This window comes from Neophocaena asiaeorientalis, unplaced genomic scaffold (genome assembly GCF_003031525.2).
Source record: "Neophocaena asiaeorientalis asiaeorientalis breed wild unplaced genomic scaffold, Neophocaena_asiaeorientalis_V1.1 scaffold1136, whole genome shotgun sequence".
Classification (NCBI taxonomy): Eukaryota; Metazoa; Chordata; class Mammalia; order Artiodactyla; family Phocoenidae; genus Neophocaena; species Neophocaena asiaeorientalis.
In genome coordinates this window covers 329,835-343,791 of record NW_020172368.1, presented here as the reverse complement: position 1 = coordinate 343,791, position 13,957 = coordinate 329,835, and the positions used below count along the sequence as shown (strand labels likewise).

General features: G+C 38.9%; 2 protein-coding genes across 2 annotated transcripts in view; one reads left to right on the top strand and one right to left on the bottom strand.

Moving 5' to 3' along the window:
• CCT6B (chaperonin containing TCP1 subunit 6B) overlaps positions 1-8,243 on the bottom strand; it is a gene marked incomplete at its 5' end in the record, with an annotated part of 33,934 nt that extends 25,691 nt beyond the window's left edge. Inside the window, 4 exons of the mRNA XM_024769141.1 lie at positions 139-242; positions 2,153-2,326; positions 6,271-6,334; positions 7,930-8,243. Of these exons, the coding sequence (XP_024624909.1) occupies positions 139-242; positions 2,153-2,326; positions 6,271-6,334; positions 7,930-8,243 (656 nt within the window). The remainder of the gene's footprint in view (positions 1-138; positions 243-2,152; positions 2,327-6,270; positions 6,335-7,929) is intronic.
• Positions 8,217-10,017, top strand: ZNF830 (zinc finger protein 830). The gene has a single exon (XM_024731249.1). It carries the CDS (start codon positions 8,245-8,247, stop codon positions 9,385-9,387), a length of 1,143 nt encoding a protein of 380 aa, XP_024587017.1. The 5' UTR covers positions 8,217-8,244; the 3' UTR covers positions 9,388-10,017.
• Positions 10,018-13,957: the final 3,940 nt, after the last annotated feature.

Here is a 13,957-nt window from a genome sequence, read left to right as displayed (position 1 = left end):
CTGGTAAGTATCCAATTAATATATGCTGAATAAATAGACTGATGATGAATAGAAGTAACTAATGAAATCAGTGAAAGAATATCTGAAGATAACCAAGTATTCTAGAATCTATGTACTGTTAAAGTTTATATCATTTACTTTGTATCTGTTTCTGATTTATGCTTCATCTCCACGATTTCTACCATGAGAAGATCAATAGGATAACCCGGTCTTCTAATAGCCAAAACAGAATCCACCACAGCCTGGAAGAGAAATGAATGAGAACAGTAAATTATTTGGTCTACTAAAAGAAACCACTGGCCCTAGTAATCTATCACCAGACTAAGCAGATAAAGTGTTTCAGGCTCCAAAACACAAGGCAAGGTCAGAAAGTGTCACTCTGTCATGGATACGAATGATAACCAGTGCCAATGGATACTTCAGAGCCTACAGGGACTTCAGAGATTATCAGGTCCAATCCCCTTATTTTACAGAGAAGGAAACTAAGGTGAGACTTTAAGAAGTTATGGTCTTAAAACAAGATCTAACAGGTAGTAGCAGAGTCAGGACTAGAAATCAAGTCTCTTTAACTGCCAAGCCTACTATACAAACACTACTCAAACTTTTCCACCAAAGGACACCTTAATGGAAAAGAAGGAAATGAAATCTAAGGAAAGAGTTCAAATTTGCTGGTTCTAACAACATGAAATTTTTAAGTCTTATGTTTTACCATGAAACTTTTCTACGTCATGCCATAATATATGCATGTTTGTTTTTTGTTGTTTTTTAATTTTCATTGGGGTACAGTTGATTTACAGTGTTCTGTTAGTTATACATGTCTGTTTCAATGTGAAAATAATGCTTTTCCTCCATAGTAAAGTAAAATTGACACTCCAGAAAGACATGTCTCATTTATTCTGCCAAATATCCCCAGGGATATGCAATTTGAGAAGCACAGCACCACACAGCCTATTGCTTAGCTCAGAAAGTAATATGAAAATAACTGACTACAGAAATTAAGTGCTATAGTATAATCATCCTCAAATAAAATAAAAGCAAAAAAATCTATATCTTAGAAAAGTTTACTGAGGTAACATGATTTTTGGTTTTGATGACTAATGGGGAATAATGACAAACCATTGGAAAATGAGAGTATTAGTGTTTCTATAACTCCAAAAGGGAATGGAGGCCCTAATCAGATAGCTTGAAGATTCTGGGCCACGTGATATATGTACTTTAACAGCAGAAAACACAGCAGAGTCTTTATTTAGACTGCTCAGCAAGAAAATGTCTTAATTTCTTAATCTTAATCTGATTTTCTAAGTAGGTTTTCCTATTGGTAAGAATTGACCAGAAACAACTCAGGTGTTTCAGTATTTATATTTCTCAAGGTAAATTAGTAAGATAGAATTTTGATTTCTATGTCAATGTCTTGTGAATTTGGTTGTTATGAACTCATCATTCCTGATAAACTAATATACTCAAGTTTCAAAAAATGCAAAGCTGAGGAACAATGATGATATCATCAAACTACAGCTACCTGATAAAAGCCTTCCCAAAATACCCAACTTTGTCCTGATATTATATATATATATATTCTACCTTTAGAAGTAAACAAGTATACACTTCCCAGATGTGAATATCATCTATCAGATCAATCATGCTCATTAAAGTGGTAACCTTGGGCTTCCCTGGTGGCGCAGCGGTTGAGAGTCTGTACCGCAAAAAAAAAAAAAAAGGTAACCTTAACTACAAGACACACTGCCAACACAACATTCCCAATCTCACATAATAATAAATAAATATATTTATTATTATTATTTATATTTTATATTAAATATAAATAATAAAAAATAAATATGGACCTCTAGGTTTAGGAGACCAGTGTGCATCACCCCAACAGCTTCCACAGGGGGTGATCCATAGGCAGCCAAGTCCCTCCCAACTTTCAAGTTAACTTAAAAGAAGGCTTAATGACACTTTTGAAAAATTACACATACTGTTCTGACCAATCAAATCTACTCTGTAAATAAGCCTATATATGTTTGTCTTCTATATTTTGTTGTATGTTCAAAAGAACCACATGCCATAGCTAGCTGATTATCTTATAGGAAAAAGAAAAATACCACCATGTGTTAGGCTGTACTCATTCTGCAAAAGTTTAACCACATACCTCTGTTAACACATATGCCAGCTGAGGATGAACTTTAGTTTGTAGAAATGTTCTAGCCACATCTAAGAGGATTTCTCTTTTCATCTCTTTTTTAATTTTAACTTGTTCCAAAACTTCAAGTGCCTTTATTTTTGCAACTTCAAATCCTTCAGCTATTATTCTAGGGTGCAGGCCCTAATACATCAACATAAAACTATAAATTATAAAGTAAGTTATCCAAAGTAAAAGTAACTATCCTTTCCTACTAATAGGTATGTCCAAAAAAATTAATTACCTATATCAATGCCACTAAATATAAGTATATGTATGTAATTTGTAATCTTTCAGCGCTTCATATTTCAAACAATCTCAAACTTACAGAAAAACTGTTTACAATTTACAACAGTAGAAAAAAACTACAAAAGTTCTTTTTATGTCTGAAAACTATAACACACTGTTGTGTAGTGCTCTTCTGAATGGGCACAGAAGAGAAGACTCCCTGTAATGTAGAGGAAAAGAACCAGCATTGTTTGGAGAAAAACGACAGATAGGCAGCACCTTCACCAAATGTTCAAAAGTTAACATCATAGAATGGGACAAACACATACCATGTGCCTCCAGATATGCTGCATTAAGACCAATACAGCATTTCCATGGCACTCCTGCCGAAGGTTCATAACCTGAGTCTGATAATGAGGAAACAGACAAATCCAAACTGAGGGACTTTCTTAAAAAAAAAAACAGCCTATTCTCTAAAAGTAGCAATGTCAGCAATGTCATGAAACACAAAAGATGGCTTGGGAACTATTCCAGCTTAAAGAAGACTAAAGGGGTATGACAACTGAATGGGACAAGTGATGAAATTTGAATAAAACCTGCAAATTAGATAAAAGTACTTATCAATGTGTTAATATTAATTTCCTGTTTCGATCACTATACTGTGGTTATATATGAGAATTCCCTGGTTTAAGAAACATACACTGAAATATTTAGATCATCACGTCTGCAACTTATTCTTATAGAATTAGAAAAAAATATGTATATTACTATATATATACACATTCCATATATATATATATATATATATATTCATGAAAGAGAGAGAAATGTTATTCTTTGGAATATTCTTGCAACTTTTCTGTAGGTCTGACATTATAACAAAATTATTTTTTGAAAAAACGCTATTGTTTATTCTGAAAAATAATACATAAACTTATTGAAAGCTGGAACTAGTTCTAATTTATTCCCTTCCTCCATTCCTTTATGTCAGTCCTATAATAACTTTCAAAAGTTGACATTTATTGAGCATTTGTGCCAGGCACTATTCTAAGGGATTTACATGTATTATTTTCGTCCTCTCAACACTATGAAGTGGGTGTTTTTATCATTCCTGTTTCACAGATGAGGAAATTTAGGCTTAAGGGCTTAGATCACCAGGCTAATAAGAGCCAGAGCCAGGATTTAAACCCAAAAGGCCTGACGCCAGAGCGTGTGTTATTTTTTTTTTTTTTTTTTTTGCAGTACGCGGGCCTCTCACCGTTGTGGCCTCTCCCGTTGCGGAGCACAGGCTCCGGACGTGCAGGCTCAGCGGCCATGGCTCACGGGCCCAGCCGCTCCGCGGCATGTGGGATCTTCCCGGATTGGGGCACGAACCCGTGTCCCCGGCATCGGCAGGCAGACTCTCAACCACTGCGCCACCAGGGAAGCCCAAGCCTGTGTTATTAACCATCTTCAAAACATTTCCTCAGCCTAGGACCTCACAACTTCTCACCTAGACTACTAGGAAAACCTTCAGTCTTGACTCCCTTAAAACTGTCCCCCAAATATTTAAAATGCCAATCTGACCATACCACTCATTCATATGTCAGTATGAACATTCTTCTTGGTTAGTATATTACATGCCTATTCACTACTGTCCGCATCACTTTAAACTCCACCAACACCAGACTGCTTGTAGCTCTGCACACACACCAGTTTGCTTCTTTTCTCTGTGCCTTTGCTCATGTTTTTCCTTCTGCCTGGAATGCCATTCTCCGCACCCCTCACTCTTTCATCAGGTTCACTCCTCACCCCTCACTCTTTCATCAGGCTCACTCCTTCTAATCCTAAAGATTCAGCCCAGGCCTATTTCCTCCAGAAAGTGCTTCCTGACTACCTCAGGCTAGTTTAGGATACCCCTCCAACCTCAGTGTTTCTATCCCATCCTGTGCCTAGCTCTGTCACTGCACTGTCACACAGTTTCATAACTATGTCAATGTCTGTTGGCATCTCCCCTCCCCTAGTTTCTTCCTTCCTAGCCCAACCCTAATTTTGTTTAGGTATCTCTCTTCCTCAGTGCTTCAGAGGAAGCTGACCCTATCCCTAGCTCAAGGGGCGGATCCTAATTAGATTAAGTCAATTTCCCAAAATACTGTCACTGGTTTGGGATGGAATAAGACCAATGTTGGCCCAATCATATAAAGGAAGGACTTTTATTCTATGGCTGGGTGAATGGTTTTCTCTTGCCCTCTCCTGCTGAGTGTTAGTAAGGAGAAGAGGCAGCCCTGATTTCTTCTGACAGTCTTTCATCCAGGATGGGAATAAGCCTATGATGAAACAGCATTACAAGTGGAAGAGCTAAGAGACAGAAAGGATCTGGGTACTTGATGACTGAATGAATTTTTTAATCAACTAACCCTAGAAGCCTGTTTTATTGCTATATTTCCTGTTACGGGAGATAATTTTTTTATTGTTTAAGTGACTTTTAGTCAAGTTTCCACTGCTTACAGCTAAAAGCATCTTGAGATAAGTTGCAGGTACTGAATTAATAGACAGATCCCAATACTAAATGAAACACAAAGTGATCCTTTTAGCACTTTGAAAGGACAGGTTATGCTTTGCTAAAATGGTCCTTGAAAGAGCAAAAATTCAACTGCTTAATTAGAAAAGACAGATAAGTAACGCAAAGAAAACAATACAAATTGAACAAAGGCATGGAGGTAGAAATGTATGTAATGATTTCAGAGGCCAGTGAATGAAGGAGTCTGGCTAGAGGAGACTGTTTATAAAGGGAAATAAAACTAGAAAAGTAGGTAAATTCACAATGTGGAAAACCTTCATTAATTTTTCTCTAGTTATTTTTTAAAAGGTGCATAATTTGGTTTCAACTTTCTCAGTGATGTTTTCTTTCTTAGGCCATTAGTCATGGGTACATGGCTAATTTTTTAACTGTTATATATATCTCAAATATTTCATTTTTTAAAAAGGTATATCATTTCAATAAAAGGCATTATTTTGACTAAAAATTTCATTATTATTTCCATTTATAATTGTCCAAAAACATCTTGATGAAAATTAACTTTTTCCCTCTAAAATTAAACCATTTTACTAGCAAAAAAATAAATAACTTTTTATTCAAAATAAAGTACCACATGAATGTGCATTCTATGAAATTCTAATATCTCAGAAATGTAAACATCAGCTTGTTTTAGTAACTCTCCGATAATTAGGACATTTGAAGTAGTACCATCTCCTGTAATGTCATCCTGGGCTGTTGCTACTTTTGCTATCAAGGAAGCTGTTGGGTGTTGAATTTGTTGAAAAAAGCAAGCAAAAGATTAAAAAAGAGAGAGAATGAGATAAAGAAATAGTCCACCAAAAACAAGATAACCTAAGGGTCAACAGTAAAATTAAGAAATGAAATAAGCTTCATTCTATAAGTTCACAAGTTTTATATTATCATACATAATAAATGTCAAAACGAAAAGTTAAAACCTGAGAACTAATGAGGTTTGAACATTTTATAAAAGAGTCTCTGCTTCGAATGCAATGACATTTCCAAAATAAGATTAAATCCTTCAATCTTGAAGATGAATGTATGTACTAAACTTGCAAAGGATTTTTTTCCCATGATTACAAAGAACATAATGCATTGACTTTAAAAAATGTAACTAATTTGGAAGTATCCCTAAGTTATTATTTGCACTACACAAAGATTTGAAAACAGCCAACAGACTTTTTTTTTTCCTGAGGTTTAAACCAACAAGCATATCTCATGACTGCAGTATTTAGCTGATGGCCTTGGTTTAAGGATATACAAATTGTACTATGTTCTCAGCTAAGGCTAATTAAGGTTTATTAAGTCAACAACATCAGCTCACCATCTCATGGAGCAGTACGTTGCCATCTTTGGTGAGTTTCATGTCTCCTGCACCAGAAATAAGCCTGTTCAGAAAACAGTGGTTATAAACTTCATATAGCAAGAGCCAAACAAGACACTCCCAGCGTTAGCCACTCCACTATCCTTAATATAAGTAACTGGGTGTGGATTATACCATGGTGGATACCACAGTAACTACCACAGAATCACTTCTCCCCAGATGGACTGCTATGGTGATTTCATTCCAAACAGCACATTTACAAGTTTAAGGACAAGAGCAGTCCATGAGTTATGAACAGTGGTTTGGTACCTGGAAGAGTACTTGGAAGTCTACAAACCACAAATTTGTGAACTTTCTGCAGGTTTCTTTTTTTGTGAAATGTTACCATTCATTCACTCAACTAATGTTTTCCCTCACCCCTCACGTTTATTAGATCAAGTTCTGTCAATTCTACAACCTAAATGTCTCTTGAATCTACCTACTCCTCTCCATCTCCACTGTCATCATCATCTCTAGTCTGGACTACTTAGCATCTTGATATGTCTGAATTTGAATTTACCCTCCACACTGCATTTATCTTTCTAAAAGGCAATGTGATTCAGTCAGTTCCCTCACCAAAAATCCTTCCATGATTTTCATGTTCTCCATCACCTTCAAGATAATAGCCAAACTATATAGCAATGACATAAGTTACCTTTCCCAATCTGGGTAATGTCTATTTCTTCTACCTCTTCTATCAAATGAGATCTTGTGGGCAAACCTTGGGGTTCCCTTACTACATCATGTTTGCTTTCGTTTCTGTTGGATTTACACCATTGAGCTTCTCTTGTTCCTGAAGTTACCCTATCTAGAAGTCCTTTACTCCCTTCTCCAACTGGAGAACTCTGATTCGTTTTTCAAGACTGCTGAAAAATCCTCTGTTATTGAGAAGCGTTCCCTTCTCCCTTCTGCCATCAGTTATTAGTCCCTTTCCTCAGTATAATGGTATATGTATAATTAGCACATTCATCTCTACCAGAACTCCTTAAGAATAGAAACTGTATCTTGGTCATCTCTGTGTTCCCAGCATCCCAGTCAGTACATACTCAGTGCCCTCTTCTACTGTTAATATTTATTACTTTGCTCATTCCTCTGAGACTGTACCTCTCTCCTCTTACACCTCTTTGCCCTCACTAGTCTCTCTCCCTCTCTTCTAAAGAAAATAATAGTTCTAAGTAAATAAATGCTGAAAGAGCGTTCAACTTGCCTAGGGACGCATAGCTAAAGCGGTCCTTGAATTTGAACCCAAGCCTGCCAGATTCCAAAGCCCGTGCCATCTCCACAACACACTGCCAAGCAAAACCCAAACTCTTAAACAGCAGGGGAGCTAGATGGCTTATGTTTCATATATGACACTAAATGAACTTTCTACTTGCATGTGAACCTTAACGAGAAGTTGGGGGGCAGGAGGAGTCACAGTGAGCCCTTTTTTCGGGTAGCATTTCTCCTCCTCTCCCACCAGACTAGAAATGAGCTCAGGGCAGGAATGAGAACGAGCGAAAGCAGGCCCACAAGTGCGTCCACATCGCTCCCAACTCTTTGTGGAACGTCTGCCTCACAGCGCGCCCCGACACCCAACAAACCCCGACGCCCTAACCGCCGCTCCAACCGCCGTCTCACATTTTCATGGTTCCCTTAGGGCCCAAGTTGCTCCGCAGCACATCCTGCGGCCCTCTGGCGGCGCATATATTGACTGCCAAGACCGCCTGGGCCTGCGCCACCTCAGCCTTGGAGTTTAGGGCTTTTACCTCAGCCCTGGGCAGACGGTAGGAAGAGTCCCCGCCCCGTAAGGCGGCCTCAGCTGCTACTCTGAGGGAAATCCTGGCGCTACGGCTCACGCTCCTGAGCCTCAGCCAATCCGCGCCCGGACAGGAAGTAACGTCATCAGGCGTCGGCGGGACGGAAGCCAGAATCGCCGCGGGTCGGGTCGCAAAGATGGCGTCTTCTGCCTCCGCTCGGCCTGAGGCGGGGAAACGAGTGGTTAATCAGGACGAACTGCGGCGGTTGATGAAGGAGAAGCAGCGTCTGAGCACCAACCGTAAACGGATAGAATCTCCATTCGCGAAGTACAACCGCTTGGGGCAGCTGAGTTGTGCCCTGTGTAACACCCCGGTTAAGAGCGAGCTCCTGTGGCAGACTCACGTCCTGGGAAAGCAGCACCGAGAGAAAGTGGCCGAGCTGAAAGGCGCGAAGGAAGCCGCCCAGGGACCGTCCGCCAGCACAGTGCCTCAGTCCGCCAGCACAGTGCCTCAGTCCGCCAAGAGGAAGGCGCCGGACGCAGAGAGCCAAGACGCCAAAAGAGCGAAGGCCTCCCTGGTGTCTCAAGTACAGCCCTCCACTTCCGCTTTGCCCACCAACTTTGACAAAACCGGAAAGGAGTCCACTAGGGCGACCCTCAGTAAGGCTTCGGGTCTCGGTTTACTCCCTGATTATGAAGATGAGGAAGAGGAGGAGGAGAAAGAGGAGGGAGGAGGAGGAGAAGGGAAAAGAGGGGATGTCTGTAAGCATCCGGCCAACGCACAGGGCAAGGAACACTCACTTTCCATCGCGCGGGAGGCAACCAGTAGTAGGCTGCCAAGCGATTTCTCGGACACAAATCCTCCCAAGGCCCCTTTAATTCCTCATTCAGGGTCAATTGAGAAAGCAGAAATACATGAAAAAGTGGTGGAAAGGAGAGAAAACACCGCGGAAGCACTACCGGAAGGGTTTTTTGATGACCCTGAGATAGATGCGAGGGTACGAAAGGTTGATGCCCCAAAGGATCAGATGGACAAAGAATGGGACGAATTTCAAAAAGCCATGAGACAGGTCAACACTATTTCCGAAGCCATAGTTGCCGAAGAGGATGAGGAGGGACGCTTGGACCGGCAGATTGGGGAGATCGATGAGCAGATAGAGTGTTACCGTCGGGTGGAAAAGCTGCGGAATCGCCAGGATGAGATAAAAAATAAGCTTAAAGAGGTTCTGACCATAAAAGAACTGCAGAAAAAGGAAGAGGAGAATGTTGACAGCGATGATGAGGTAGAACTACAGGATTTGTTGTCTCAGGATTGGAGGGTGAAAGGGACTTTGTTATAGGGTTTCAAAGACCCAAGAGTTCTACATCCTCTACGACTGTATAAAAAGTTCCACCTCTCAATACGATATCGTTTACTCCATGCCTAGAGATTTGGTAACTTGACTGGGTTGTCGAGATACAATGAGCCTGTGAAGATACCGCTTTGGAAAATTGGTGTAAAATATTTTTGAGGTAAAGTTGTTTTTGAAGTTTTCGAAGTATTACACTCAGATGCCCACTTTTTCACACACTTATAGATCCAAAGTTTGGGTTGTAAAAGCTGTAAGCTGTAAATACTGTACATATTAAATATATATTTACTTAAAAATTATGTTTTGAAAGTTATAAGTTAATAGAAGTCAGACCAACAGACAAGCTTTTAGATGAAAACTAAGTGTGGCACTTAGAATGTATATGGCTTTTTCTTTTCTGACTCCTAAATCAAACTCAAGAGGGTTGTCGCCGGGAGGGGGGTTGTTTTGTTGTTGTTTTTAAGAACACTATTCATATAAGTCATTCAGGGCTAATCAGATCTCTGTTTCAAAACCGTGTTCCAGGAGAGTATGGTGAAAAATATATGCCAAGTATGACCAACCTCCTTAATCCAAAGTTTCTCTTGATCAAACCAGTGATTCTTGGAGGTAGGTGCACAGGAAGATCTCATACAAAGATTTTTCAAAAGTGTATGTGGATCATCTAGGAAGCTTTTAAAAAAATTCATGTGCTTGTGCCCTACCATTGGAGAGATTCAGTAAATCTGGAGTGAGGCTCAGACACCTGTATTAGTTTTGATGGCTTCCCAGGTTATTCTTTGGGAATGCCCTGGTGGTCCAGTGGTTGGGACTCCGCGCTTCCACTGCAGGTGGCGCGGGTTCTACACCTGGTCGAACTAAGATTCCCGCAAGCCGCGAGGCACGGCCAAAAAAAGAAAGCTTCCCAGGTTATTCTAGTAAGGCCAAAATTGGAGCACCACTGCCCTAAATCCAGAACCTATTTATAATTTTCCAGGCTTTGTTTTTTCTTTAAATGACACATTCCGTAAGTTTACTGTCTACTGCATAAAAGAAATGCTACCTTTTATTTATATCCCATCTAATCTTAAATTTTATTGTTACATATTATAAATTAGGGGTCAGAGTTAACAGGGTCTATCAGTTGTAGGAAGGAGGTATAAGTTGTTTCTCTAGCGGTAACAGTTAGCCTGTGCTGATCATAAATAGTTTAAATCAGTCCTTCTCCCTCTGGAGATAGAGGTATTCAAATAGGAAAAAGGAATTAGCAGTGTTCCGGGGATAGAAATGCATACAGCACATTCAAATAAAAGTGAGTAGTAATAATAATACCTAAGACTTTCTTATAAGCCAGGCAGAGTTCTAAGTGTTTTACATAAGCTCAACCTAGTTTCCCTAAAGCCCAGGTTTTAAGCCCGGGGATAAGGTATAAAAAAGCCTTGAGTGTTAAACAAAAGAATTCTTCCTGTAGGCAATGTGGGCAAAATGGAAGTTTTTGAGCAGAGAGTCATATCTGCAAGAAATATTATGGAAGATTATTTCAGTTGCAGTATATAGAACGGAATGAACATGGGTAGGGGGTAGGAAGCTGGGAGAATACTTGGAAACTAGATTTTAAAAGCAAGGCAACTAAGACTGTAATTAGGTATGTATTGAGAGAAAAGTAATAGTATTGAAAGAATTTCACAGGAAGGGCTAACATTGACTAGAAGTGAAGAAAAACAGGAGATATATAGATGGAATTCAGGGGTGTTGGGTTTTTCTAGTGTGGGTGCCTAAAAGAAGTTACCTAACACTTATGGAGCATATTAATTGTCCTGTGGCCTTTGGCAGAAAGGCTTTGCTTTTCTGAGCTGTCCAGTGGATCTGTGATAGCAAATTCAGTTTGATAATAATAAGTTTATCATCTTATTATTTCAGAATGTGAGAAAGTACAAGGGGGGTCTTGAATGGTGTGCCAACTTCTACATGGGCCTAAGAGGCTAGGCTAATGATCTAGAGGAGCACTGAATATTAAAAATATAATTCAAGCCACATGCGTATATTAAATTTTCTAGTAGCCACATGAAAAAGTAAAAAGAATGAAATTAGTTTTATTTTATTTAATCCAATATATCCAAAATATTCCATTAAATTTCAATATGTAATCAATATTTAAGTATTATTAATGAAATATTTTACATTTTGGGGGTTCCTGTAGAAATGTATTTTGAAATCTGGTTGTATCTAATACATCTCAATTTGGACTAGCCGTATTTCAAGTACTCACTAGCCATATGTGACTAACGGCTACCATAAAGGACATCTCAGCTTTAAAGAGAGAGGTATTGGAACTTCCCTCGTGGTCCAGTGGTTAAGACTCAACGCTCCCAATGCAGGGGGCATGGGTTCGATCCCTGGTCGAGGAACTAAAATCCCACATGCTGCACGACACAGTCAAAAAAATAAAGAGAAAGGTATCCAAGTGGAAAAATACATGATCAGGAGGTAGTGAGCAGCCCAGTTTAACTGGAGCAGAGTGTTTATTCCTGACAACAGTGGGAGTTATCACTGAAAAGGTAGGTTACGAACCATTGTGGAGGGCCTTGAATGCCATGCTCTAAGGAGTCAGAACTTTCACTAAGAGTTGAGTATCCTTGAGGTTGTTGAGTCCTTTACTGTAACACAGTTAAAGGATGAGCTTAAGGAATGCCAGGCATATAAACCCCCAGTGGGTTTTTAGGAGGACCCAAAAGCTCTCAAAATCTCCCATTGCTCTGTATCCCAGAGCATGAGTGATGGGTCCCTGATCAAAATCAAGTGAATCCTTGTTGTATCTGAGATTGAAGTAGATAGCTACACAGGCTGTTGAATCCTTCTTGTTCCTCCATGCCTTAGAGAGCTCCTTTGTACCTCTTAGAGCTGTGGGAAATAGGTTTCAGCATTAGACTGCGAGTACCACCAGTGTTTCCAAATTGTAAGAATTGGTCCCAGGGATTTCTTCCTGTCACTTGTTCTGTTTTTAGAGAAACCCCCCCCCCCCACAATTCAGCCAACATTTACAGGCATACCTCAAAGATATTGCAGGTTCCATTCCAGACCACCACAATAAAGTGAATATTGCAATAAAGCAAGCCACACAAATTCTTTGGTTTCCCAGTGCATAGAAAACTTATGTTTACACTATATTTTAGTCTATTAAGTGTGTAATAGCATTATGTCTTGAAAAAAGTACATACTTAATTTAAAAATTCTTGTATAGAAAATGCTTACCATCATCTGAGCCTTCAGTGATCATAGTAGTAACATCAAAGATCACTGATCATAGATGACCATAACAAATATGATAATAGGGGGAAAAGTTTGAAATATTGTGAGAATTATCAAAATGTGACAGAGACACGAAGTGAGCAAATGCTGTTGGAAAAATGGCACCAATAGAGTAGCTCAACGCAGAGTTGCCACAAACCTTCAGTTTGTAAAAACAAATGTAGCACTATGAAGTGCAATAAAATGAGGTATGCCTATGTGTTAGAATTATTGTAAATACTACAAAAAGTAATTATGTAATACTACCTCTCACCCAAATACAGTTCCCCTAACTTGGAGGAAAAAAAAAAAATGCTGATCTCATAACTAGCCTTCAGATGTTCATTTGTCCAGTGCCTTACAGTTTACAAAATGCTTTCACATAGATCTCATTTAATGATGGAAGTAATGACTACTTTTTACACACCAGGGAACAAAATAAGATGCTATGGAATTAAAATTGCAGGGAAAAGAGTATAACTTAGACCTAACACTTTTAATGTAACACTCACTAGATTAGTATGGAGTAATGGAAAGAACAAGGGAATTGGCACGAGAAAAGACAGGTTCAAGTTCCCACTCTACTTTTTTTTTTTTAACGAAGTATAGTTGATTTACAATATTGTGTTAATTTCTGCTGTACAGCAAAGTGATTCAGTTATATACTTTTTCATATTATTTTCCATTATGGTTTATCACAGGATATTTAATATAGTTCCCCCTACTCTACTTTTTAATGTCTAGTGATCTTGGGCAAGCCACCTCTCTGAAACTTAAGTTTACTCTACTATAAAATGATGATGATACCCCACAGGGTGTAGTGAGAGTCTAATAATACATGCATGTGAAAGGGGTTTATAAACTGAAGTTTATAAATAAAGCAATAAAAGTTTCTGCTAGTGGAATCTGATCTAACTCTGCTCCATGCTACTACTAACTTGCTAGCGTGATCTTAGGCTAATAATTTAATGCCCCTTAATTCCATCTTTAGAATGAGGGAATTAGAGCAGATGATTTTTCTTTTTTTTTTTTTGAGATTTCTTTTAACTCCAAATAATTTTGCCATGAGACAAGTAGCGTCTCACTTTTTAAAGATTTTAAAAGTCATTCAGTTGACTATCTGGAGACAGAGATGGCCAAAGTATTGTTACTTTTACTTGCACGATTTGCCCAGGATAGTCCCAGTTGTCTTGGTTTAATTATGAATGGTGTCCCGTTTCACTCTCAACACTGTTCCTTTTTGGAGATACAGATATAGGTATATACTCACCTACCTAAAAGTTTGATATGA